Source organism: Neodiprion fabricii, chromosome 6 (genome assembly GCF_021155785.1).
Source record: "Neodiprion fabricii isolate iyNeoFabr1 chromosome 6, iyNeoFabr1.1, whole genome shotgun sequence".
Lineage (NCBI taxonomy): Eukaryota > Metazoa > Arthropoda > Insecta > Hymenoptera > Diprionidae > Neodiprion > Neodiprion fabricii.
In genome coordinates, this window is record NC_060244.1 from 6,081,947 (window position 1) to 6,107,500 (window position 25,554).

General features: G+C 41.4%; 2 protein-coding genes and 1 long non-coding RNA gene across 13 annotated transcripts in view; 2 read left to right on the forward strand and 1 right to left on the reverse strand.

Moving 5' to 3' along the window:
• Positions 1–5,255: 5,255 nt before the first annotated feature.
• On the reverse strand, positions 5,256–5,752 carry LOC124185434. Its single transcript, XR_006871391.1, has 3 exons — positions 5,645–5,752; positions 5,428–5,522; positions 5,256–5,282 (listed from the first exon to the last, which is right to left on the reverse strand). It is a non-coding gene; the product is annotated as an uncharacterized LOC124185434 (long non-coding RNA).
• Positions 5,753–8,822: 3,070 nt separating this feature from the next.
• On the forward strand, positions 8,823–10,294 carry LOC124185433 (U11/U12 small nuclear ribonucleoprotein 35 kDa protein-like; the record flags this gene model as incomplete). The annotated part of the gene is made up of 4 exons (XM_046576209.1): positions 8,823–8,942; positions 9,364–9,579; positions 9,677–9,890; positions 10,122–10,294. Coding segments are annotated over 4 exons (648 nt in total), but the record flags the coding sequence as incomplete, so codon positions are not given.
• Positions 10,295–13,341: 3,047 nt separating this feature from the next.
• Positions 13,342–25,554, forward strand: part of LOC124185430 (troponin T, skeletal muscle) — a 21,968-nt gene continuing 9,755 nt past the window's right edge. The window contains exons 1-15 of one of the 11 annotated variants that reach the window (XM_046576204.1): positions 13,409–13,482; positions 15,262–15,307; positions 15,862–15,895; positions 18,125–18,145; positions 21,208–21,225; positions 22,699–22,729; positions 22,827–22,931; positions 23,012–23,108; positions 23,240–23,276; positions 23,387–23,489; positions 23,567–23,785; positions 23,878–23,970; positions 24,071–24,151; positions 24,984–25,062; positions 25,499–25,554. The exon at positions 25,499–25,554 is cut by the window's right edge and continues 709 nt beyond it. In XM_046576204.1, the coding sequence (XP_046432160.1) occupies positions 22,724–22,729; positions 22,827–22,931; positions 23,012–23,108; positions 23,240–23,276; positions 23,387–23,489; positions 23,567–23,785; positions 23,878–23,970; positions 24,071–24,151; positions 24,984–25,062; positions 25,499–25,554 (876 nt within the window). In that variant the 5' untranslated portion in view covers positions 13,409–13,482; positions 15,262–15,307; positions 15,862–15,895; ... (1 more) ...; positions 21,208–21,225; positions 22,699–22,723. Of the gene's footprint in view, positions 13,483–13,690; positions 13,831–15,261; positions 15,308–15,861; positions 15,896–18,124; positions 18,146–21,207; positions 21,226–22,698; positions 22,730–22,826; positions 22,932–23,011; positions 23,109–23,239; positions 23,277–23,386; positions 23,490–23,566; positions 23,786–23,877; positions 23,971–24,070; positions 24,152–24,489; positions 24,569–24,983; positions 25,180–25,498 lie in introns of those variants that run through there. The other 10 variants (XM_046576197.1, XM_046576196.1, XM_046576202.1 and 7 more) reach the window with 10 other exon arrangements.

A 25,554-nucleotide genomic window follows, 5' to 3' on the forward strand; every position in this document is an offset into this window, starting at 1 on the left:
AAATTTTATTAGCGGACTGACAGGTACCGAATTTGGGGTTGCGCGAAAAACGAATTGAAATAATTTATTGTAAACGTGAACCAGGAACCACGGAGCGCTTATCCTGGAAGTCGAGAAATTTTATTAGCGGACTGACAGGTACCGAATTTGGGGTTGCGCGAAAAACGAATTGAAATAATTTATTGTAAACGTGAACCAGGAACCACGGAGCGCTTATCCTGGAAGTCGAGAAATTTTATTAGCGGACTGACAGGTACCGAATTTGGGGTTGCGCGAAAAACGAATTGAAATAATTTATTGTAAACGTGAACCAGGAACCACGGAGCGCTTATCCTGGAAGTCGAGAAATTTTATTAGCGGACTGACAGGTACCGAATTTGGGGTTGCGCGAAAAACGAATTGAAATAATTTATTGTAAACGTGAACCAGGAACCACGGAGCGCTTATCCTGGAAGTCGAGAAATTTTATTAGCGGACTGACAGTTACCGAATTTGGGGTTGCGCGAAAAACGAATTGAAATAATTTATTGTAAACGTGAACCAGGAACCACGGAGCGCTTATCCTGGAAGTCGAGAAATTTTATTAGCGGACTGACAGCTACCGAATTTTGGGTTGCGCGAAAAACGAATTGAAATAATTTATCGTAAACGTGAACCAGGAACCACGGAGCGCTTATCCTGGAAGTCGAGAAATTTTATTAGCGGACTGACAGCTACCGAATTTTGGGTTGCGCGAAAAACGAATTGAAATAATTTATTGTAAACGTGAACCAGGAACCACGGAGCGCTTATCCTGGAAGTCGAGAAATTTTATTAGCGGACTGACAGCTACCGAATTTGGGGTTGCGCGAAAAACGAATTGAAATAATTTATTGTAAACGTGAACCAGGAACCACGGAGCGCTTATCCTGGAAGTCGAGAAATTTTATTAGCGGACTGACAGGTACCGAATTTGGGGTTGCGCGAAAAACGAATTGAAATAATTTATTGTAAACGTGAACCAGGAACCACGGAGCGCTTATCCTGGAAGTCGAGAAATTTTATTAGCGGACTGACAGGTACCGAATTTGGGGTTGCGCGAAAAACGAATTGAAATAATTTATTGTAAACGTGAACCAGGAACCACGGAGCGCTTATCCTGGAAGTCGAGAAATTTTATTAGCGGACTGACAGGTACCGAATTTGGGGTTGCGCGAAAAACGAATTGAAATAATTTATTGTAAACGTGAACCAGGAACCACGGAGCGCTTATCCTGGAAGTCGAGAAATTTTATTAGCGGACTGACAGTTACCGAATTTGGGGTTGCGCGAAAAACGAATTGAAATAATTTATTGTAAACGTGAACCAGGAACCACGGAGCGCTTATCCTGGAAGTCGAGAAATTTTATTAGCGGACTGACAGCTACCGAATTTTGGGTTGCGCGAAAAACGAATTGAAATAATTTATCGTAAACGTGAACCAGGAACCACGGAGCGCTTATCCTGGAAGTCGAGAAATTTTATTAGCGGACTGACAGCTACCGAATTTTGGGTTGCGCGAAAAACGAATTGAAATAATTTATTGTAAACGTGAACCAGGAACCACGGAGCGCTTATCCTGGAAGTCGAGAAATTTTATTAGCGGACTGACAGCTACCGAATTTGGGGTTGCGCGAAAAACGAATTGAAATAATTTATTGTAAACGTGAACCAGGAACCACGGAGCGCTTATCCTGGAAGTCGAGAAATTTTATTAGCGGACTGACAGGTACCGAATTTGGGGTTGCGCGAAAAACGAATTGAAATAATTTATTGTAAACGTGAACCAGGAACCACGGAGCGCTTATCCTGGAAGTCGAGAAATTTTATTAGCGGACTGACAGGTACCTAATTTGGGGTTGCGCGAAAAACGAATTGAAATAATTTATTGTAAACGTGAACCAGGAACCACGGAGCGCTTATCCTGGAAGTCGAGAAATTTTATTAGCGGACTGACAGGTACCGAATTTGGGGTTGCGCGAAAAACGAATTGAAATAATTTATTGTAAACGTGAACCAGGAACCACGGAGCGCTTATCCTGGAAGTCGAGAAATTTTATTAGCGGACTGACAGGTACCGAATTTGGGGTTGCGCGAAAAACGAATTGAAATAATTTATTGTAAACGTGAACCAGGAACCACGGAGCGCTTATCCTGGAAGTCGAGAAATTTTATTAGCGGACTGACAGGTACCGAATTTGGGGTTGCGCGAAAAACGAATTGAAATAATTTATTGTAAACGTGAACCAGGAACCACGGAGCGCTTATCCTGGAAGTCGAGAAATTTTATTAGCGGACTGACAGGTACCGAATTTGGGGTTGCGCGAAAAACGAATTGAAATAATTTATTGTAAACGTGAACCAGGAACCACGGAGCGCTTATCCTGGAAGTCGAGAAATTTTATTAGCGGACTGACAGGTACCGAATTTGGGGTTGCGCGAAAAACGAATTGAAATAATTTATTGTAAACGTGAACCAGGAACCACGGAGCGCTTATCCTGGAAGTCGAGAAATTTTATTAGCGGACTGACAGGTACCGAATTTGGGGTTGCGCGAAAAACGAATTGAAATAATTTATTGTAAACGTGAACCAGGAACCACGGAGCGCTTATCCTGGAAGTCGAGAAATTTTATTAGCGGACTGACAGGTACCGAATTTGGGGTTGCGCGAAAAACGAATTGAAATAATTTATTGTAAACGTGAACCAGGAACCACGGAGCGCTTATCCTGGAAGTCGAGAAATTTTATTAGCGGACTGACAGTTACCGAATTTGGGGTTGCGCGAAAAACGAATTGAAATAATTTATTGTAAACGTGAACCAGGAACCACGGAGCGCTTATCCTGGAAGTCGAGTTTCACCGCGTAGCGGACCCGAAGCGCGGGATCCGGGAGGTTGAGAACCCGAGACTCGAAATTTGCGGAGCGCGACTCTCACCCGTCCGCTCTACTGCGCGGTTGTTTCCCGACTGAGGAATTCGGCTAGCTGATTTTGAATTGGTGACGTCACTTTCTGAACGTCCGACATCCGAACTATGGTTTCGAACTTTGATACTATGTATGATGATGTATGATGTACGATGTATGATGTATGATGTATGATGATATGATATGATGTATAATGCTCTTAGTTTTCACGTTTCATACAAGAAATACACACTTCATCTCTCCTGCCGATTCCAGACTCAAGCGGCCAGGCCCTTCCATTGTCAGCCGGTGACTAAATATATATCCTTCAGTTAACGGGTCAGCTAATAACGCAGTCGTTCTGCGACAGTTGGATGATGAAAAATTTCGCTCCTATCTTGCAAATGTGTGTTGAAATACACTCGAAGTGTTGAGAAGCGTCGTTCTTTCTCTCCCTATCACCTTTCTAGGTCTTTAAATCACTACGCAGCGTTAAATACTGTCTCATATACGAAGCATCCATTTCATCTCGTTCAAAATTAGCGCATCCGTGATGTATTGCAGTTACTCTGAATTTTTTTCCATCCGAATACTTTTCGAAAAACATTTCTGCTCCTCCACCCAACGCAGATACTTCACTTGCGACCAGCTAAAGCAGCGTTCCGATTCTATGCCTATGAAAATTCAAGATCGAGAGAGCAAATGAAAAGTTGTTGTAATAATTATGTATACTAATGTTATGGAATACATCGAGCGCGCGTCGAATAGAATCCCATTTCGAAATGAATAATTCTTCTCTTTTCATATCATAGCTGATCTAGTAATATAGGTAAATAGGATGGTTGGAGGTGTTCGAAAATGGTAGGACATTTGAAAAGTTAAAGTCGACGATGATCCAGTGCATCAATTTTTTCGTTACAGATTTTCTTTTTCCATGAGGCATAGAGTATTCAACAACGATAATGCAGTCCTTAAAATTCATCATTCATCTCTGTCTGGTAAGCTAATTCGCAAGGCGTGGTATTCTAGATATGTCAAAACTGAGCTAGCGGCACGTGTTTGCATTGTTAGAAAAATAACCGTACTCTACATACACTGTTTCTAATCTTTTGCTACATTTGGTTTAATCCCCATGCTTCCACAGCACGAATAGTCGGAAATGTTTTTAATTATCCATAATAAAATAAGAGAAGTAACAAAGCTTAAATTTATTGATAAAGCTCCAATGAATACATCAATCTGCGGTCGAATTCATTTATTATTTGCACATGACCTTTGTATATCCGATACATTATTCCTAAATACATTGAAACATATGTATTTATAATGAAATATCATGCAATGGGCTGTGTAAACTATAAACCATAATTTCTATCAAATAGCTGCTTTTATGTCAACAGGGCTTTGAGACTCAGTCAAGTTGGATCTCGATTTTTGCCATCGTATGTAGGACATTGGGTTAAAAGAACAAATACGAATTACGAAGAACTTCGTGTTAGAGATAAGGATATTTTAGTTCAAGTATACCTATACACAGAAATCCGTATGTGAATATACTAAAACCTCTGTGTTTATTGTAAAAATCTAGTTTTAAATATGTGTATACATGTATATACGCATGCATAAGTATACATATACATATATACACATACATGTGATTAGATAATTGCGAAGTCATTAGAAACACTCACAACTTTTCGCAAATAGAGTAAAACGTAAGGTTAATAATGTACAAATTACACAAGCGCACCATGAAACATGGCAAGGGTAATCCTAGTGCAGTGATTGTATAAACTGAAGAAATATACATTTCCATATACATGATATAAATTATTAGACTAGAAAAGAGTATTTAGAGAGCTTATCTAATTCCGATCTTGTCACAATAGATCATTAACATAATCAATATACGGCTAAAGCTGTATTAGCTACATTCACTATTAGAGATAATATTTTTTATCCATTTTTATAGTTATTTAATTTCTTGTACAACAATTTTTCAAACTTCACGGCAAAATGCCCAACGAGTTCTCGTAGTGCAAATACGAGTCCAATTACCTTACAGATGGCATTACATTGATTTTTGCCTTCTCGCGTCGAGTTATAAATACAGATAAATCTCAATGTGATCCCATTTCTATAAGATTTATTGCAGTGCTATATTCGTAGCTGTACCTGATATTCTATATTATATACTGTCCTAAATTTTAAACACACAGCACAACAATGGCTGAAAACACAATGGCAAGAAGAGAGGAGCAATCTTCATCTTAATAAATCTTTTCTTCTTTATACGTAGCACAGCGATGTCACGTCGGAGGATATGTACTAGTGGATCACTAGGTGTGGCACAGAACTGAAACATAATTGTGTTGAAAATCTTTAACATCTCTCACAGAAAGTAGGTACGTTGCCAGACCTTATATACCAACAATGAATATTCATGGAGGCTATATTCATAAATACTTACAAAAGTAAGCTAATATTAATAATAATAATACTCAGCTATCAAAGTTTCGCTGAGCGCTCCAACCAAGGATTCCATTTCACCGAGAAGCTCTGTTAATTAATTGGCCAGTTGACAGCTGACGCAGTTCTGAAATCAATTGTCAACATGAAATTCCAACTTCAATCAAGACCGTGCAAACATAGATGTTTTGATACAAATGAAGACAAGGCGATATTAGTATACAAGTTAAGAATTCTTGATCTTATTACTTTCTTCGTAGAATGGTGATCCTAGAATCTCCTTACTTCTTTCCAAAGTTTCATCCACATCCAGTAGAGATCCTTCGGAGTCAGTAGACCGTTCCATTGACGGACTTTCCTGCAATGCGGAATATTAAAAATTAGTTATATCTTGCAATTACAACGTTGAAGAAAAATGATTAAGATATAAGCGCTAGTTAAGAAAGTTCCTAACTAAAATTACTCTGAGTAAATAATATGATTTAAAAAGAGCAGAAAAAAGCGGCAAGGTGTGGTAGGAGGTGGACGGAGATGGTTGGTGGTGTTTGGCGGGGGCAGGAGGGGGTAGGAAGTGTTTGGCGGTGGTTGGAAGTGAGCGGCGGTGGTTGGAAGTGAGCGGCGGTAGTCGAGGAAATCGAGGACGACGAGGACAACGAGGCGGCGGAAGAAGAAGAGGACGGGGACGAGGTGAACGAAGAGGACGAAGGTGGTCGGAGGTGGGAGGAGGTGGTTGACTACTTCTGATACTAATTCTTCTCCTGATCCTACACCTACTCTTGATCCTTCTCCTATTTGTACTTCTACTGCTACTCCTACTCCTACTCCTACTACCACTCCTGATCCTATTCCTGATCCTACTCCTACTCCTCCTTCTGATCCTACTTCCATTCCTACTCCTGATCCTGATCCTACTTCATCAAATATTATAAAAATGTTGAACTCACCGAGCACAAACCCTCGTCTTCCTCGTCCACCTTGTTCTCCTAGTCTTCCTCGTCCTCCTCCTCGTCCACCTCCGACCACCGCCTACCACCTCCAACAACCACCGATAACCACCTCAGGTCATTCCTGGAATAGTGATAAATATTTTCAGTATAAGAACACGTCAAAAATATCGTGTAAGGATTGATATAAATGATTAATTAATTAATATTAATAAAGTTTATTTGCGCATTTGAAGCTACTGAATATGTGCTTGCGCGAAAAATCAATTGAAACAACTTATTGTAAACATGACAAGTTCGAAAAATTTTAGAATATAATTACAATTGCCATTGAATATTATAAAAATGTTAAACTCACCGTGCAGAAATCCTCGTCCTCCTTGTCTCCCGCGATCGCCAGCAAGCACTCCTAACCACCTCCGTCCTCCTCGTCCACCTCGCACTCCTTGTTCTCTTCGTCTTCCTTCACCTCCTCGTCCTCCTCGTCCTCTCTCTGAAGTCAAGTTTCACCGGGTATCGGACCTGGAGCGCAGAAACCACTAAGCTTGTCCATGAAGTCGAGGTGCACAAAGTAACGTACCCCGAACACAGAAACTACGGCGCGCTCATCCCTGAAATCGAGTTTCACCAGGTAGCGGACTAGGTCCGCAGAAACCACGGAACGCTCGTCCCGGAAGTCGAGTATCACCAAGTAGCGGATCCGCAGCGCACGATCCAGGAGGTAGAGAACCCGGTAGTCGAAATCTGCGGAGCGTGAATCTCGTACGTCCGCTCTATTGCACGGTTGTTTCCATACTGAGAAATTCGGCTAGCAGATTTTCAAGCAGATCGTTGACGTCAAGAGAAAAAAAATGTCGGGTGACGTCACTTTCTGAACATCCGAACATCCAAACTTTGATTTCGAACTTTAATACTATTTATCATGTATCATGATGTATGATGTATGATGTATGATGATATGATATGATGTATAATGATTTCAGTTTCTACATTTCAGACAAGAAATACGCACTTTATCTTTCCTGCCGATTCCAGACTCAAGCGGCTAGGCCCTTCGATGGTCAGCCGTTGACTAAAGATATATTCTTCAGTTAACGGGTCAGCTAATAACGCTACCGTTCTGCGATAGTCGAATGATAAAAATGTTTGCTCGTACCTTTCAAATGTGTTCAAATATACTGGAAGTTTCAAGAAGCTTTGTTCTATCTTTCCCTATCAAAAAAAAAAGAAAATCGCCGACAATCACCTTTTTAGGTCTTTAAATCAGGACAATGCATTAAATACTGTCTCATATACGAAGCGCGCGTCGAATAGAATCCCATTTCGAAATGAATAATTCTTCTCTTTTCATATTAAAGCCGTATTATTGTAGATAATCTAGTTTGTCTCTTGGAAAATTATAAAATTCATAGTATGCATCACGTATTAATCCTAAATGTATCATATATATAATATCAATATCGTACATGGACCGTATATGCATATATACTTCTTGGTCTCTGCATCATTATCAAATCTGATCTGTTATTATTTATGATGTATGTATAAATTTTTCTCTCGGGAACCTATACTTCAATTGAATTACTGTTTTGCTACGAATTCTGGAAGAAATTCACTCTCATTATTAATTTCTTGTATCGCCGACAAGTCGGTAACGCTTCAACTCGATAAGTACAGGCAGGCTAAGTACTAGCTTGGGCTTACTATTGCGAAGCCTGTGTTACTCGGAAGGTGAATGCAGCCAACATCATGTCGAAATCGGTAACTCTCTGGTGTTCTGCAATAAGTTCTCAACTCTACAGCTGGAACATCTCAGGGAGCGAAAGCGTACGACGATTTTCGGTTGTCACACCAAAGCCCATTAGGGCAACCGTCTTTATATTGTTCAGTCAACGTAGGGGGTGTTTGAAGGAGGTTGGTGGTGATCGGAGGAGGTCGAGGAGAACGAGGACAACGATTACAACGAGGGGGGGTGGAGGAGGTGGATGAGGAGGACGAAGGTGGTCGGTGGTGGTTGGAGGTGTTCGAAAATGGTAGGAGGCGGTAGGGGGTGGTATAAGGTGGTCGGAGATGGTCGGAGGTGGTAGGGGAAGGTAGAAGGTGTTCGGAAATGGCAGGAGGTGGTCAGAGCTAGCAGGAGGTTGCAGGAGGTGGTTGGTGGCGGTAGGAATTGGTCGGCTGCGGCAGGGGGTGCTAGGAGTCGGACGGAAATGGTAGAAGGTGTTTGGTGGTGGCTAGCGGTGACCGGAGGTGGTCGACGACGACAAAGGTGGTCGGAGGTGATTGGCGGTGGACGCGGCTCCGCTTTTGCTCACGGTGATGACCGAGCTGATCGACATTTCTAAGTCGCAGTTGACAAGTAGTCTGACGTACTCGCTTTGTACCGACACGATCTGAAGCTTCTATACCGACACTTCTTTGGCTGCTACGAATGTCGGTGCGAGCTCGTTGGGTAGAGTCGATACGCTTTCAGGCCCACCTGAGCCCGCCTGCCCGCCGAAAACTGCACAAAAATTTACCCAGGAGTATCAGTCTTCGTGTTCTTCAGTCAACGACTTGTGTCAAGATCTTACCAACGGAGACTTGATATTGACTCGAATGTGGTAAGCTTCTGTCGATAACTGCTAGTGTACTATCTGCTCTGGGCTTCCTGACAACCTTTCACTTAACGTCAACGAAGGTTTCGAACCAAAGAAAACGTGTGAATTGCTAATTCACATTGTCAAATGGTGCGTAACAATTAATAAAAAATAAATAACCATTTGCAGAATCATTATCACAAAAATGGCTCCAGCACTTTACGAAATTTTTATTTTGTATCTAAATCACGACTTTTTCCCAGTTTCAAAGTTAGGTTAACAAATTCAATAATTCGTGTTTTTCAGCTTCGATTACCCCGTAGTTCAAACAATTAATATTGTTCAAATTACACCAATTTATTGAAGTTACATTAAATTGTGGGATATGAACTATAACCGTGTTCTCGACAACGCAGAGAAGTAATCATCTTTCTTGTTTTCCAAGGAGGAAAGTCAGAAGCACTGGAGCCCTTACGCTCGAAAGTACGATCCACTCAAAGCTGGCAGCATAGATGGCACCGACACAGTGCCTCACGACAAGGCGGTAAGTCGAGCCATCGAAGCGCACTATGAACCGCCCAGGAATCTGAAGTCAAAGCCAGAAAGAACCTTGTTTGTGGGCAGACTAGGATCTAAAATCACAAAACACGATTTGAAAGAGGTTTGTTGATGAACATTTGCCATAGACAGTACTCGTGTTTTATTATAATGCGACTAAAAGCCATGTTGACAATTGAGTTAACTCATTTACTTTGCAGTGTTTTTCCAGACAAGGAGACGTGCTGTCTGTCAAATTGATCGTAGATGTTGTGACAGGACTTCCTCAGGGCTACGCCTTTGTTGAAATGAAGAATGTAGAGCAGGCGCACAGAGCTGTAAGTCGACTTCACGACGTTTCACTCAACGGTTGTCGTATATTCGTTGATTTTGAATGCGGACGAACTATGAGCGGATGGAAACCCAGACGATTAGGTAAAACATCAAGTATTGAGAACTTGGCTTATAGTTTTGTTGAAAATCTAGTCGTTCAGGACGCGAAAACTCTAGGCACCTTGTATATTAAGAAATAAAAGAACGATAATTATTCAAGCACTCAATAAATGTATACAATGTGTAGAAACACATGAAACTATAAATAAATGTGAAGTGTGAGAGAATCGATCAATTCCACAATTAAATTCAAGTCTTTATTTTATTTTAAAGGTGGCGGCTTCGGAGGTAAGAAAGAATCTGGGCAGCTGAGATTTGGGGGAAGGGATAGACCTTTCAAAAAACCAATTCTACCAGTGTACAATCAGTGAAGCGAATTGCCAAAAATCAAATATTCTAATTTTATTTCCATGTAAATAATGTAATAAAAACAAGTGAATTCCTGAATAAATATTTTTTACAAATTGATGAGGCTTGAAATTTTTTTCTCTAACTGCGAGATATACTACGGCCATTGTTTGTAGCGATTGTATTTTTTAACAGATATCTTGACGTATAAAATGAACTAGTTTCTAGCGATCCGGATCTCAAGCTATTCGATGATTAGTATAGCAGAGCTAGAAACTGTAAAACAGCTGTTTGAAAGCGACAGAAACAGCGGCAGATCTCGAAATACGCGTTTTACACGTACATCATAAATAAATGTATTTTTAAAGCTTACATTTCAGGCGAGAAAGCCGAGCTGCTAGCCAACGATAAGTTACGCAACGTTACACAAAGCTCACGAAATCTTGGGGTCGATGTTTTACGAAGAATTGGCTGAAAAAAAAAAAATTTCATCAGCGTACCAAACTGTATAAACTAATCAGATTAGTCCCGAGAACAATTACCGAAGAGCCCATTCAAAATTATCGCATAATTATTAGCCAGCATATTGCGAATCGTAAATTGTATATTCGCCACTTTCGTTTCGTCCTCGTTTTTCCTGTTTATTCATTTTATTTTCCATTACATTAACCCGGAGATATGAAATATAAGGACAATAGTGGAATTGTGTTAAGACGTTGGAAAAATTGAAAATTTTCATTACTTCCCATGGCTAATGTGCAAATTTCAGGAACAACACTCGTCGACGCTCTTGAAGAGCGTAGCTTAATTATATTTGCATCGTTATCAACCAACTGTCTATCGCGATGAATCATTAATTTAGTGGAATCGTGCATTTTTAAATCTGATAGAAGTTTTTAGATACGGTTAATTGAAAATGATCCTTGATGCGTGTAACAGGCAAATATTTTTAGCACTGATTATAATCTTGATCTGACGTAACTGCGTGACGCGATGGTGCGTCAAAGCCGAACAGACGTCGAAAACGGTAATTGTGATAAAATTAGGGCCTTTAGAGTCCTGCAGGAATAACTGGATCCCGTTTCTTTTTATCTCTTCGTTGAACCTGTACGAAACGACAGCTAAGGATGTTGGGGCTTGAGCATCCAAAAACTGTTGACGTCGATGCATGAGACGAGCGCTGTGCAGGGTGACCTCGTTTCGCAAGTCGGACAGCATTCTGAAATAGGGCGAAAACGCTCACGCGTGATTTTAGAAGTTCACCTAAACTCCTCGATTTACGACAAGCAATATTGATATCCGTCGACGATCAGATTTTCTCATACAAAATAAGAGAATAGAAAACAAGCCGGAAGGACTGATTTTTCGCGATATATTTTATCGCCATAAAAAAGGAAAAATCTGTCGGTTTGTCCGACAAACTTTAGCGGTCATCTCGAAGACGACGGAGTAAAAAATCTGAAACTGATAGGACTTGGCAGCCAAATGAAAAAGTTTTGAAAGAAAAATTAGAAAATTCTTTTTTTCTGAAAAACAAAGTATTCTTAAATTTTTTAAAAATAAACGTATAAATTGGGAAAAACGTAACACATAAACACACCGAGATTTGTCTGAAAATCTGTTTTTTTGATTCTAGAAGTTCGAAAACGAATAGATTCGGTGAAATTATAAAAAGTGATTTTCGATCAACACAATGCTTTTCTTATATCACGAAAGGTCGTGAAAACTTATAAAAACAGGTTGATACGACGAAGTTTTCAAAACGCGTTTGACGCATTTCGAGGTTTCGGACCAAGTCACTCACGTCAGAGTTGACGCATAGCTGCGATAAACTAGCTTTGCGGCGAGAATCGGAAAGATCAAGTAACCGGATACATCGGGTGCGATATCGACGTCTAATTTCAAACCGTTTGATAATTCTCGAAAATTAAGTGTAAGATTCAGAAGATTATTTTCTGCAAGTTCACTGAAACATTTTTTTGTTCCATCGTGTTGGCATCGTTATATACTTAATTTTAGAACATTGTACCGATGTAGATTACGATCAACAAATGTCAACATTAAATTGATTGAGGAAAAAAAAAAAAAGAAAATTATTTTTAGTGGTTTTGTAAAAAAATAGTCTTCCGAATAGAAATATGAGCCACGCTACAGTGACTTTGAACGAGTCAACTAGATTTTCCATCACTTCGAAACTACTCGAATCGAAGCGTCGAAAAAGCCTCTGTTTATAATCCCTTTGTTTTCTATTTTTATATTTCTAAATAGATCTTCGCAGGTAATTGGGAAAATTGGTACAAAGCATCGATTTTCGGTCAAAATCGTTCGTAACAACGAAGCCTGCGTCCAAATCATCAAATCGCATATTTGAATTAAATCCAGCCAACGACAACGCCTCTCTTAATTCCCGACTGATTGCCGTCCCCCCAGCGTCGATCCAAATTCCTTAAGATCCAGCGGCAAGCCACGAAGATAAAAAACCTGATCCTGCAAATACCTAGGCGTGGTGGGGGCGCGTATTTATCCGCGTCGGCACAACATAGTTCTAAGGTGCACGCGAGGCTCTCCTGCTATCGGTGAACGATGGCGTCCGCGCGAGTCGCAAACCGCGAGAGCAACTTTATAGGCGTCGCGACGCCCTCCCCCGCCATATATGGCCGCGACGGCCGCCGCGCTTCGCGCTCTCCCGAGTCGGCGGAGGCCTCGCGCATAATATTATATCTGAAACTCCGGGTGTCATCGGTTCCCCGGTTTGGGGAAACTCGGGGCGAGCTTTCCCGGCCGCGAAATCCGGCTCGAAAATATCCCGGGCAAAAAAGGGTGCCGATTAAGCTTGCGAAGCTCGCATCTCTGCACGTAGCGCAACGCCCGCTGACCGCAAACACGCGTATATTTGCACGCCATGACTAAAGATGGATCGTCCCGATATTCAGGGTCAACGTTGGGTCAGATCAGGCTGGTCGTTACGTCGTCCGTGACCAATTAACTCCTCTACAGCTACGGCTACGACTACGGTACTTTTCTCGCTCCCCTTTCTCCGCTGTCTCTTTTTACCTCCGGCTCGCGGTAACGAGGCGAGCTTTAGGCGCTGGGGTGAAGAGGGAGCTTTTAGGGGGCGGAGGGATCCCGACGAAAATAGTTGCGGCAGACGCGCGATGCACGGCTAAAACCCCATCATCGGGTAAGCCGAGCAAACGCGACCGTGCTTCGCATCTAATCGGTTCGATCTCGCTGTGCGGAGAATCAAGGCTCTTTGCTGCATCGAACCTCGCGCCTAACTCCTGAGGTAAGTTTACCCCGGATAGACGGACGGGGTAAGGGCACGACGGGGCTTTTTCCCCCGCCCTCTGCGTCCCGCGGATCGCGCGAACATCGGCGTCGGCTCTCCTCCAGGTTTCGCGGTTCTCTTCAATCGAGTAGCGTTATTAATAACTTTGAAAGAAGAGTCGGGTCGGGTCGAGCCTCGGTTTGGTCGGCTTGGCCCCGGACGCTTACTTGCTCCCTCAGAGCCGCTCTAGCTGTCGCGGACTCCACATTCCACCAGAAAAGCTCTTCCGTGTGTGGTGACCAGTCAGTCACTCGGCTAGGGCCCAACAAGACCCTACGACTCGTTAACTCTAACTCTCCCCCAAGTGTAAGTTTCAACAAAATCGACATCGATCTCGACGTGAGACAACCACGATCGAACAACAATAGTAATAAGTTCCGGCGCCGGCACGAGACGCGAATTTCGAATTCCGCACCGATTCTACTTCCGAATTTGTATCTCTAAAACCGAAAAAATATCATCAACCGTGTCCCCTGTACTCGTACTACATTTCACGCGGCAGTGCATCCCGTTCCCGACGTCGCGTTGCCGTTTCCAACCGTGATATTCCACGCTATCGTAATTACTCGTGAAAAATGTGAAGGACAGTTTCAGACTACGTATAATTAAGTTGTACGGGCAATGGGGTTACCGGGTGATGGTGGGAAACGGGGCAGGGGAAGTTCAAGAAAAACTTGATCAAGTGCAACCCAACCGCGACTGGAGAACGGGAAAATGGAAGTCGTTCATCACGAACGAGGAATCAATGGCCGGAGCTATCCGAGAGATTCCGGGCAGTGTGGCCGTTGAAGGCAAAGTGAATTTTCCGTTGAACCACATCCCCCTACATGTTTCGACGTGTATACCGGAATCAAAATCAGCAAGTCATAATCGACTCGAACTGGCTTCCGCTTCTAAACGCTTTTAAGAACCTTAGCGATGATTTTGGCGAAACCGTGTTTGCGGAAAATTCTCTTTGCCCTCGACGACCGAGTCGCTGTGTAAATATCTGCAGGCCTTGCAGTTCATGAAATGGTTGTGCGTCTGTGCACTCGCAAAAGGTGCCGTTTCAACAATGTTCAAGCGAACCAGTGATCGTCGACGTTTCGTGCTTGCAATATCATCGTCACGTCAACCCGGAGAACTACCGCAAGGTTGTGTAAAACCTGCTGAGGAATCTCCGAGTCGACGGTCCCCGTCTGGATACCCGTAAAGTCGGAGAATTTTGAAAAAAAGGAAAAGCACGAAGCGTCAAGTAAAAGCTCCAAGTCCAAACCGCGGACGGAAGAAGCTTCCGCCGAGCTGTACAATCTAATGGTGGCGCATTGAAAGCTCTTTCTGCTGCTGAGATCTATAATTAGTTTGGCGGGTCCATCGTGAAGGGTGGGAAAAGGGGCGGGGGATAAGGTGAGGGAGTCGGGGAGGGGGGAAAAACGTCGGTCTGCTCGGCTCCATATAGAGCTTGCGACGAAGAGCGGTGTCGAAGCGCTATCGGATTACCGCACCAGCCAAATCTATCCGTCGAGCTTAACCAGCCCCCGGATTGCCAGCCGGTGGAACGCAGGAAACCCCGCGTTGTAGTAAAATTTTTTTTTACACGGTGCGAATTACCCGAAATTCCGTGTCTTATTTTATCCTGCGCGTAACGCCCGCGGAATAATAGGAACCGGATATAAGCGAAAGCTGGGGGTCGGATAAGTTATTCTAGGACCTGAGAATATTCGTAGTTTTTATACTCTTTATCTCTGTTTGTTTCAGACCCATAACAAGCAGCCAACATGTCCGACGACGAGGACCAATACTCGTAAGTATTTTCACCCCACCGCAGATCCTGGACCTTAAGGAGATTTTTCCTCGTCGCGATCGCAGCCGTTGTGAAATACCGCGAATGTTCGAAAAGTACATGCCGAACACCGTTGAATGAGAAAATATGTAGCAAGCTCGACCGCGAGCTTTTCTCCCACCGCAGGGCTCGTCAATTTTCATTATCGAATATGTACACTCGTAGTTTTACAATCAGCGGAGGTATGTTTTATGGTGAAACGGAGAACGGCGTGGGTAAATTTTTTTTTTTTTTTGTAAAACATTATCGTTGTCTTCACCCCGTCGTTTTAACCCTGATATCCGTCTGCATTCTGTTTTCTCCAAGTACGTAACCGAGTTTTTTGTACACCCAAGTTATTTTGTGCCCTACGATAAAGTTCGCGTTTGTATTTACATATATATATATGTACGTTTTGCCCCGCGAGTCAACCCTTCAAATTCCCTCTGTTACATATGTTATACGTGTATGCACCCTGTCACTGTCAATGTTTGTGAGAGAGGAAAAAAACCATGTGTCCGTTTGTTGATTTACAGCACCGAGGAGGAGGAGGAAGTCGAGGAAGTGTAAGTGTCACCCCTTTGAGTATCTAATAAAAGCGTTATGTAACATGACGAAGAATATTATAAATACATATCTATAACACTCTTTATTTACATACGTTTACCTAACATTTCTCAACGTAACTCCGAAACTATCTGCATCCTTTATACTCATACATGTGTGTTTTTTCTCTCCTTTTGCAGGAAGTAAGTGCAGCCAGATCTCTTCACCGTTCGACAACTGTCTAATAATTCCTTGAGAGCAAAAAGCAAACAAAAAAAAAAAAAAATAACAGTATTTTAGTAAAAATTCGCGAGTATAACTGATCGATTTTACACGATATATAATACATACTTACACCTGTATTTAGAAAACTAGGTATCTAGTCGTGTATACGAATACAGAGTACGTAGTGCACAGTAGACACATATAATAACTAAAAAGTATAAGTAGCTAATCAGCCTGCATGGGATGTACCTATACATATCATTGCGTAGTTTAGGTTTTCATCACTCGCTTGAAAAAAAAAAAAAAAAAAAAAAAAGAAAACGAACACAACACTTTTTTCGCTAGTATTTAGGGATACGTAACATACAAATCATACATACGAACGCATATTTGATTGGAACAAAACTAGGATGGACGTAGAATTGAGGAGGCGCCGGGATTGATAGAATTTTACACGTGCGAATAATATTGTCAGTGCGCATTGCAGTTATCAGGTAGAGGAAATAGAAAAAATACAGCAACGAAAATCTAAGGTATTTCGGAAGAGTCGAAGAGTAAAATAAAACGTAACAATCTTTCGATCGGGCAGCGCAAATGCTTAAAAATACGATGGACCGACGTCGGCGTCGCCGTAAGCCGTCGCCCTCGTCATTCGTGATAAAAATAGCCGGCTCGGCTACCGTTTGCTATTATAAATAAATTCAAGATACGTATGCATACATATGAACGAGACTCTGCGTTTATTACATAGAAACGCTTCAACATGTAACGCGTACGGTTACGCAGATTACAAAATCGTACTCGTATACGTATACAAATATACGTATAATATTCATTTGCAGTATATTTTATACATGTATATCTAGCCGGAGCGTTGTTACAGAAATTAATATCACAATTTCTAAAATATCTATGACCGACGCGTGCATCTGGTAATATTTCGCGGCTTGTTACACCTGATAAGTAACCAGGCATGCCGGCTGTAATCCCGAGCTGAGTAGCAACTGTAGGGTCGCATATGCGACTTAGGTAATTATAGTATGTAAGCCGTCCTCCTATTTAGGCATGAGGTGTCGTTGGAATACCGCGGTGCGAATACATACACCCTCTGGTTTCCCGGCAAGGAGTTGACTTTGCGAAATTCTAATAGCAATCGTATTCTGAAAAACGGAAATTTTCAAAATTCGAACAAAAATCGATTAATCGCGGAGATTTTACTGGCTTTCTTTTGTACGACTAGTTGCAATTCAAATAGATCATCAATTATTGAAACTCCTTGTATATGAATACAGAAATTTGCATATTACTTTCTTTTCTTTTCTTTTTTTTTTAGTCAAATGACTAAATTGTCGTAAGGTGTACAAACTTGATCGTCTATTCTTAGTCCAACGAAACTCTATACGACGCAGGCAATCTAATTGAGCAACTGTATTCACTTCAATTACACATTATTGCAATAACTGTGATCTAAATCAAGATTTCAAAGAATTGTAAATTACATTCACATAACTACAGATTTTCTTCGTCGAAAATGACTTTTGCCTACACGACGAAATGACTTTGATTAATGCTGGAGAGGTTTTACGCACACGTTTGTCACAGTCGACAAATTTCCCGAGGGAATCAGGCAATGTTTCGCAACTCCCGCGGCAAGGTTCCTCGTCGTATACCCCTCAGGGAATGTTCGAAGGATCGAAGTCTCTGATACACTGTACATACTAACAGATCATACAATCAGCCTACGATAGTGAAAAACGAAACCAAAGAAAAAGTCCAAAAACTCAAAAAAAAAACTCAAAAAGAAAAAAAGAAAAAAAACCATTTAACGAAATTCAAAAAACAAATCACTGACTCTGGTATGTATCTCTGTCTCTGTTTCCCCGCACACTCAACAAACCTTCCAACACACGAAACCAACGCACCGCCGTACGAACGAACGTGTACCTACCCTGATCACGTCTGTCTGTCTGTCGGTCGGTCGGTCGGTCGGTCGGTTCGCGCCGCGATCCCTTGATTCGAACGAAACAGGCACCCGGAGAAGAAGATCGAGTAAGTTCTATCACTCACTCACTCACTCAATCACTCATTCACTCGCTCACTCACTCAATCACTCATTCACTCGCTCACTCACTCACTCGCTCACAAACTCTCTTTTTACTTCTCTCAAACTTACCGTCTATTTCCTCTTCTATGGAATATCTTTCTCTCTCTCTATATTTTTGTCTCTTTACCTTTTCATGTTTCTCTCTTTCTCTTTCTCTTTCTCTCTCTCTCTCTCTCTCTCTCTCTCTCTCTCTCTCTCTCTCTCTCTCTGCGTACGTGTACAGCGTATATGAAACACTGCGAGAAAGATTTAAATATTTTTAGAATCAGAAGAAATTGTGGCACAAGAAACTCATGAGTGGAATTAAAGTTGTCAGTAAAACATGTTCTGGTTACTGCAAAGTTATGTTTGTTTTTTTTTTTAGTATACTAAATTTTTTCGGCTGAACTAGGACTTGGCGTTAATTTCGGTTTGACCAAAATCAAATTATCGAAACAGTTGAAATAATTTAAAAAAATACTACAATTGCGCGTAATGAAAAAGAACGGTAACGTGTTGAGTCATTCTCGTTGTTTATCAAAAACCATACTTCTATCGGTTACAGCAAAAATGAAATTAGTTTCGGTCTTTACAGTAACAATGATGTTGGAAATTTCGCTCAGTGAATTTGCGTGAGGCAAATTTCCGTAACGCAGGTACATGCCACGGTCCTTTTTCCCTGACATGTACGCGACGTTTCAATTTGCATTTACGCTTTCATGTACGTACTATACGATTTTGTCCGTCCGCAGTAACCGCAATTCATGTACTTCTATGTCTTTGTACATCTATGATCTACATCTATCCACCTGTCTCTCTTCACACACATTACAAATTTTTACATGCCGTTTTATACTTGAGCCGATTTGAACTTTACTTCGTTATTTTTATTAATACGCATATTATTCATTCAGTTTTTGTTTTTGTCTTTCATTCTCTATGCACCTATTTTTATTTTTTTGTTCCCCTTGTCTTCGATTCGCTCATTATTTTCGTTTGTAATATCAATAATGTTATTGTACATGTAACCGCAACGCAATTGTTACCTGTTACTTTTTTTTTCGATAATTTATTCACTGTATTTTTGTAACTTTTTTCCTCATTCACTTCTTTGGCGTATTTTTTTATTATTTTTCGTCCGTCCGTAAGTCCGTCCGTCCGTCGTGTACGTCCGTTTGCGCCTACGCTGAAGAGCTCCGCAGGAATGTTTGGAAAAATGAAAGATTGTTGTGTTTGTCTTGTTTACTTATTCTTCCACCATTTTTTATTTATTTTTTTCAATCACACTATTTTATCCATCCGTTTTAAGCTGTTGCCATTTCTTTCTGATCATTATAAATTATACTTTACAGTGTCGTTGTTCAATGCTTTCCCACATCGCATAATCAATTTATTATGCACTTCAAATCGCGTTGTACATTTTATGCATAATACATTAAAATATATGAATATATGTGCAGCTTTGAAGTCGATGTTTTTAATGCACATCGCTGTCGTTTTTTTGTTTTGCTTCTATTTCTGTTTCCACTTTTCATTTTCGACTTTGACTCTTTGCCTTTTTATTCATTTTAAAACCAGCACTGTAAAATTCATTGTTAGACGTGTATACTCCTGTTTTTTTTTTTTTTTGTTTTTTTTTCAACTGTACTTGTGACTTGTATCTTGTTTTTGCAACGCGAGCTTTCCGTGCAGTTTTTGTTACGTGGGTACTTTCAAATTAACGGAGATGTGACGTTTATACATTATTGTTTATTTATATATATATATAATATATTTATTATTATTGGTACGATGGTAATGATGATCATGACGATGGTAACGGTGTTGAAGATGCGAATGAAGAGTAAATGGAGACGATGACGATGATGCAAGAATAGCGATGCGAATGAATTGATGCTAGTAGATGACAAGACATGAACTAACTCAAATTCGAAAAACCCCAGAGAATATTATAGAATAACAGAAATAATATAGCAATATCGGTAGTTGTACTAGCAGCAGCTGTAGTTTTTCTTTTTTTGTTTCCCCCATTTGAGTTTTACCCAATGAATTAATCGTACGCATAACACAAAAGTAGTTATTTATAATACGTAGGAAGAAATAGTGAAACGGTAAACACTACAATGTTTATGACAATGATATAATAACAAGAGTAGTGAATTATCATAATATATAGCTGCAAAATTAACAAGAGTAACGATTGTTGAAGGGAATGAGTAAAGCGGCCGTATCATACAAAATGAAAATAACACAACAACTGCAACAACAAAAAATTTCCCTGCAACATGCACACACACACACACACGCACATATCCGAAATAACAAAATTAATAACCAAAGACAGAATTTCCAACGATCTTTAACGATCGCCACATTATATGAGACACTCCACAATTCCTCCTGACAGCCAATTCAAAATACATGCATAGGAGATACAATTACTTCGAAGATTTGCGCAAAACCTACATAATACATCTTTGCTAATTTATTGAGCTACACGGGCTGTAAAGAAGCGATAAGTACGTATACATGTATAATGTGTATACTGCAGTAGCTGCTAGTCTATAATATCAAGTGCCAGCATTGAGAGATAGGAGAATCAAATACGTCTACGTCGTCTAGGTATAATTCTAATTAGCGATTGTCATTTATTAGCCATAGTCAGGTGATAATTGTCCGTTCGTAGCTTTAGATATCATGATTATGCTGATGATGATGATGATTATGATGAAGATTATGGTGATGATGATGATGATAGTGATGATGATGATTATGATGATGATGATGATAATGATGATGAAATGAGGCGATGAATTAATAATAATAATAATAATAATAATGATGATGATGATGATGATGATAATAATAATAATAATAATGCGCATAATGAAATATGGTGTATAATAATAATAATAATAATAATAATAATGAAAGTAATAATAATAATAATGATGATCATTTGAAATCGTTAACTTCGGGATGAAAAATAAATTGTTAATTAACTCAAGTTTTGCTTTCTGTTTTATAGGGGTAGGGCGTCACAAAAGTAAGTTGACCTCGAGGTGTTCAAGCTCGTATGACGTGGTGTTACACGTGAATAATACTCGTTGTTCCTCACCCATATGTATAATAATTATTTTATTTATACCTGTGCACGTATATACGTATATTATTTTCTTCGATTAAGAACCAATGCTCCTCCTCAATTAATTCTTCAATCATTAACGAACGACGATTTGGTATTCTTTTTTTTTTTTTGCTTTTTTTCTCAATCTTATCTTGCTCTTCAAATTCTCATTTGTACACGTGAGGTACATGTACATATTACTTTTATATTTTTGTGTCTTATATCTTTGTCAAGTTTTTTTCGTTTTTGTTTCCCCGTGATTTGATTTTTTTACCTCTACAGTCCACGGTTTTTCGGCACTCTTTTTTACTTTTCACCCCTTTTCGTTGGTTGAATAAAATTTCGATAACGATCGACCGAGACGCGTGAATTTTTTGCGAATCAAAGCGGTAGTAGCGATTCTTCGCGTAGCTGTATTCACACAGTTTGAACAACGTCAAACGGGATAAATATTATGATAATAACGGTGAAAGTAACGGGGGATGGATGATAGTAACAACAACAATCGCACTGAAGTTACGTTGTAAAACCGAAAATAATTACTGGCGAAATTATGCGAATGACAACCGTTAAAATAATACCCGTATTTGTTACGAGGATAATTATCCACACCCAATACGAGAAGGGTGCGGAGGTGAAATACATCGGTGAAATTTATATAACGACGGCAGAGACGAAGTTGGAACGGAATGAAATTCTTGCTCCAATTATCCGTCCCCCTGTCTCATCGTGACTATCGAATAAATTCTTCGCTTTCCCAGCCCTCCTCGCCCGATGCAAATTTCCTGATCCCGAAACTCCCGACCAACTGATATATCATGGACCTGGATTAGCACGGCAAAGGCATTCTGTGAACGTGCATACCTCCAAAGCCTGACTGTAACACTAATCCTCCAAACGTTGTCGTAAGCCGACAATGTAAATATAACAAGACGTGCGAAAAGTGCTCGTAATTTTACCGCATGCCGCCTGCGCCTGCCAGCCTATACGTTTATTTATTTGCGTGCGTCCGGCTGTCTGTTTGTCGCGTGTATATACATAATATACACGTGTGTGCGCGTGTGCGTGTATGTATATGTATATATATATGTGTATGTGTACAATAAGTGTGCGTGATGTGTGCATATTGTGTAAAATGTATATACGTGGGGGCGTGAATGCACGTAAAGTCGGGGGAAAAAAAAAACAAAACGATATTAGATAACGAAAGAAGAGAAAGATTTTAACCAAAAAAGGGGAATTCAAAGAAGAAGGGTTGAGTTGAAAACGGAATGATTATTAAATGACGAAAGGGGAAGGGGAGGTTTGATTTAAAAAAGAAAAGAAAAGGGGGTGAAGAAGCACGAGGGACGAGACTAAAACGACTTTTGTTTTTGCTCCGGTGATCTTCAGGGAATCCGGCGAGAACCCCGAGTTCATGAAGGTGAGTGAAGAGAGCATCGGAATATTATAAGGTCTGTCGGTTTTCAAACGTTCCGACGTTCACTAATCACGTCGTAATTATTGATTTGCGAGTGCAGAGGCAAGAACAGAAGAGAAGCGACCTCGACGAACAACTGAAGGAGTACATCGCTGAGTGGAGAAAACAGAGGTCGAAGGAAGAAGATGAGCTCAAACGACTCAAGGTGCGTGGGTTATAAACGTCGCGTCGTCATTGTGACTCCTGCCGATTACCCGGAGCTAAATAATTTGCATATTTTAACAGGAGAAGCAAGCCAAGCGCAAAATCACTCGCGCTGATGAGGAGAAGAGATTGGCCCAGAAGAAGAAGGAGGAGGAAGAACGTCGCCAGCGCGAAATTGGTGAGCTAGCTTACCTTGTACTGCACTTGAATCCAATTACCGAAAGGATCCCGCTTCGAGCGGTTTTAGTCACGTTCGCGTCATTCGCGCATTACCCCGTCCCTGAATGATGGTGTTTAATGTCTTTTCAGAGGAGAAGAAACAGCGGGATATCGAGGAGAAGAGAAGGTGCGTTTGAAATATTTAACGATCCGCAACTTTGATCTTTTATCCGTCGATAAATACGATTTTCCGGTATTTTGCACGACAGTGTTTTAAGATTGTATTTTTTCACGCAGGCGCCTTGAGGAGTCTGAGAAGAAGCGTCAAGCGATGATGCAGGCGATGAAGGACCAGACCAAGAAGGGACCCAACTTCACCATCACCAAGAAGGACCTCGGCGTGAGTATCGATCGGGGTGTAATTTTCGAAGGCACCGTCGAGAGTCGGAGAAATGAATACCGATTTTTTTTGCTCAGGGTAACCTATCCTCCGCACAAATTGAGCGCAACAAGACCACCGCCCAGCTCGAGGAGGAGAAGAAGATCTCCCTCAGCTTCCGTATCAAGCCCCTTGAAATCGACGGCCTGAACATCGACAAACTCCGGTACAAGGCCACCGAACTATGGGACACCATCGTCAAGCTCGAAACGGAAAAATACGACCTCGAGGAGCGCCAGAAACGCCAGGACTACGACGTGAGTCTAATTAGATCACAGCCTCTCCGCCGATTGCCTTGCCCGCTTGCCGATGGTGGAAGTTGATGCTAATTTTACCGATTTTTTCACAGCTGAAAGAACTTAAGGAAAGACAGAAGCAGCAGCTGAGGCACAAGGCGCTGAAGAAGGGTCTCGACCCCGAAGCTCTGACTGGCAAATACCCGGTTCGTCAAATATTTTGCATAAAAAATCGAAGCCGTTGTAACAGCAACGATCACGCGTGAGAAAATTCTAAGTACATAAGGAAATCTTTGTTCTCAACAGCCCAAGATCCAGGTCGCCTCTAAGTACGAACGTCGCGTTGACACCAGGTCCTACGACGACAAGAAGAAGCTGTTCGAGGGTGTAAGTATCAGTAGCGCGGATTCCCAGTGAACGATTTTCGCTGAAAAGTTGAATTCTGCGGACCGGGACTCGCGGAACTAATCGCGAGATTGCCGAGTTTTCCGGTCAGCTTTTCGGGGCGAAATTATTCATCGGGAATCCGACAACTCTGACCGTACGATGACGATATAGCCGACGAATCCGATCGCCAAGACGCGTCCCTGCGTATTTAAAATCGCGATTCGCAAGTCTCGATATAGTCCAGGATGTGCAAAATCGGGAGTGTAAGATACGTAGACTACAGATAAAGAATTGTGTGGTTGCCGATGATTAACCGTGGCGTTTAAATTGAACCGCAGGGCTACGACACCCTTCTCGCGGAGTACAACGAGAAAGTTTGGAAACAGAGATCAGAACAGTTCATGAAACGCAGCAAAAGTGAGTCCCGTGCACGATTGAACAACACATTTTTCTGACCCTTCACCCCTTGACCTCGCTGGCCACACACGGTTTGAATTTGAATGTGTATTTCATTTGCTTTTGTCCTTGGATTACATCACTTTAAGCACACGGTCTCACGTACACCACGTTCACTACACACCAAATACGTTTAATTTTCCCAGTTATACAGTTATACTCGTTAATTTCACTCGTTATACCGTAACCACAAACTAAATTCACTCCGATCTGTCGTGATTGAGAATCTTTTCCGTCCCTGCACGTGAACGTTTTCCGATACGGTATTGACCCGCATAGCCGCATAGCGCAGAGCTCATCGTCGACAGCTACTCGGGACCGATCGAGAGTACGTAAGTGATCGCCCCTAGCATGCCACCTTTCGTTGATGTTCCAGGGTCTCACCGATCTGATCAAGGAGAACCATGAGAAGAACTGGGCCGAACAAAAACAACAGTTCCAGGGACGCCAGAAGGGTAGGTACGCCTCTGCGAGGACTAGAAGGGCTTCATCCCCCGTCCTCGGTGACTTTCGTCACGGCAGAGTTTCGCTTTTTGGATGACGTTTTTCTGCAACGTGACCGCGAGACGATCGTTGGCAAAGACGAAGAAAGTTAAATGGGCTAGTCGGGTACCATTTGTGGCCACCTATACAGACGTTTGCGTTTATTAATTTTAAAATCCGACTTTGAGCTAACCTTAGATAGAAATTTTTCATACTCGGTGATCGTCATTGTTTGAAAATAGTTGTCTACGTTGGTCGAAGCACGTCTCGATGCCCATAATATCAAGTGGTACCAAAGTGACCAAAACCTGTATCGGTACTAAACAGTTTCTCGTCTTGCCGACGATCAGCTCGCGGACAGTCCGCGATCATCTACGACGGTGTCTAACCTCGATTTTCGAACAACAGCGAAGCTGCCCAAGTGGTTCGGTGAACGGCCAGGCAAGAAGGCCGGTGACCCAGAG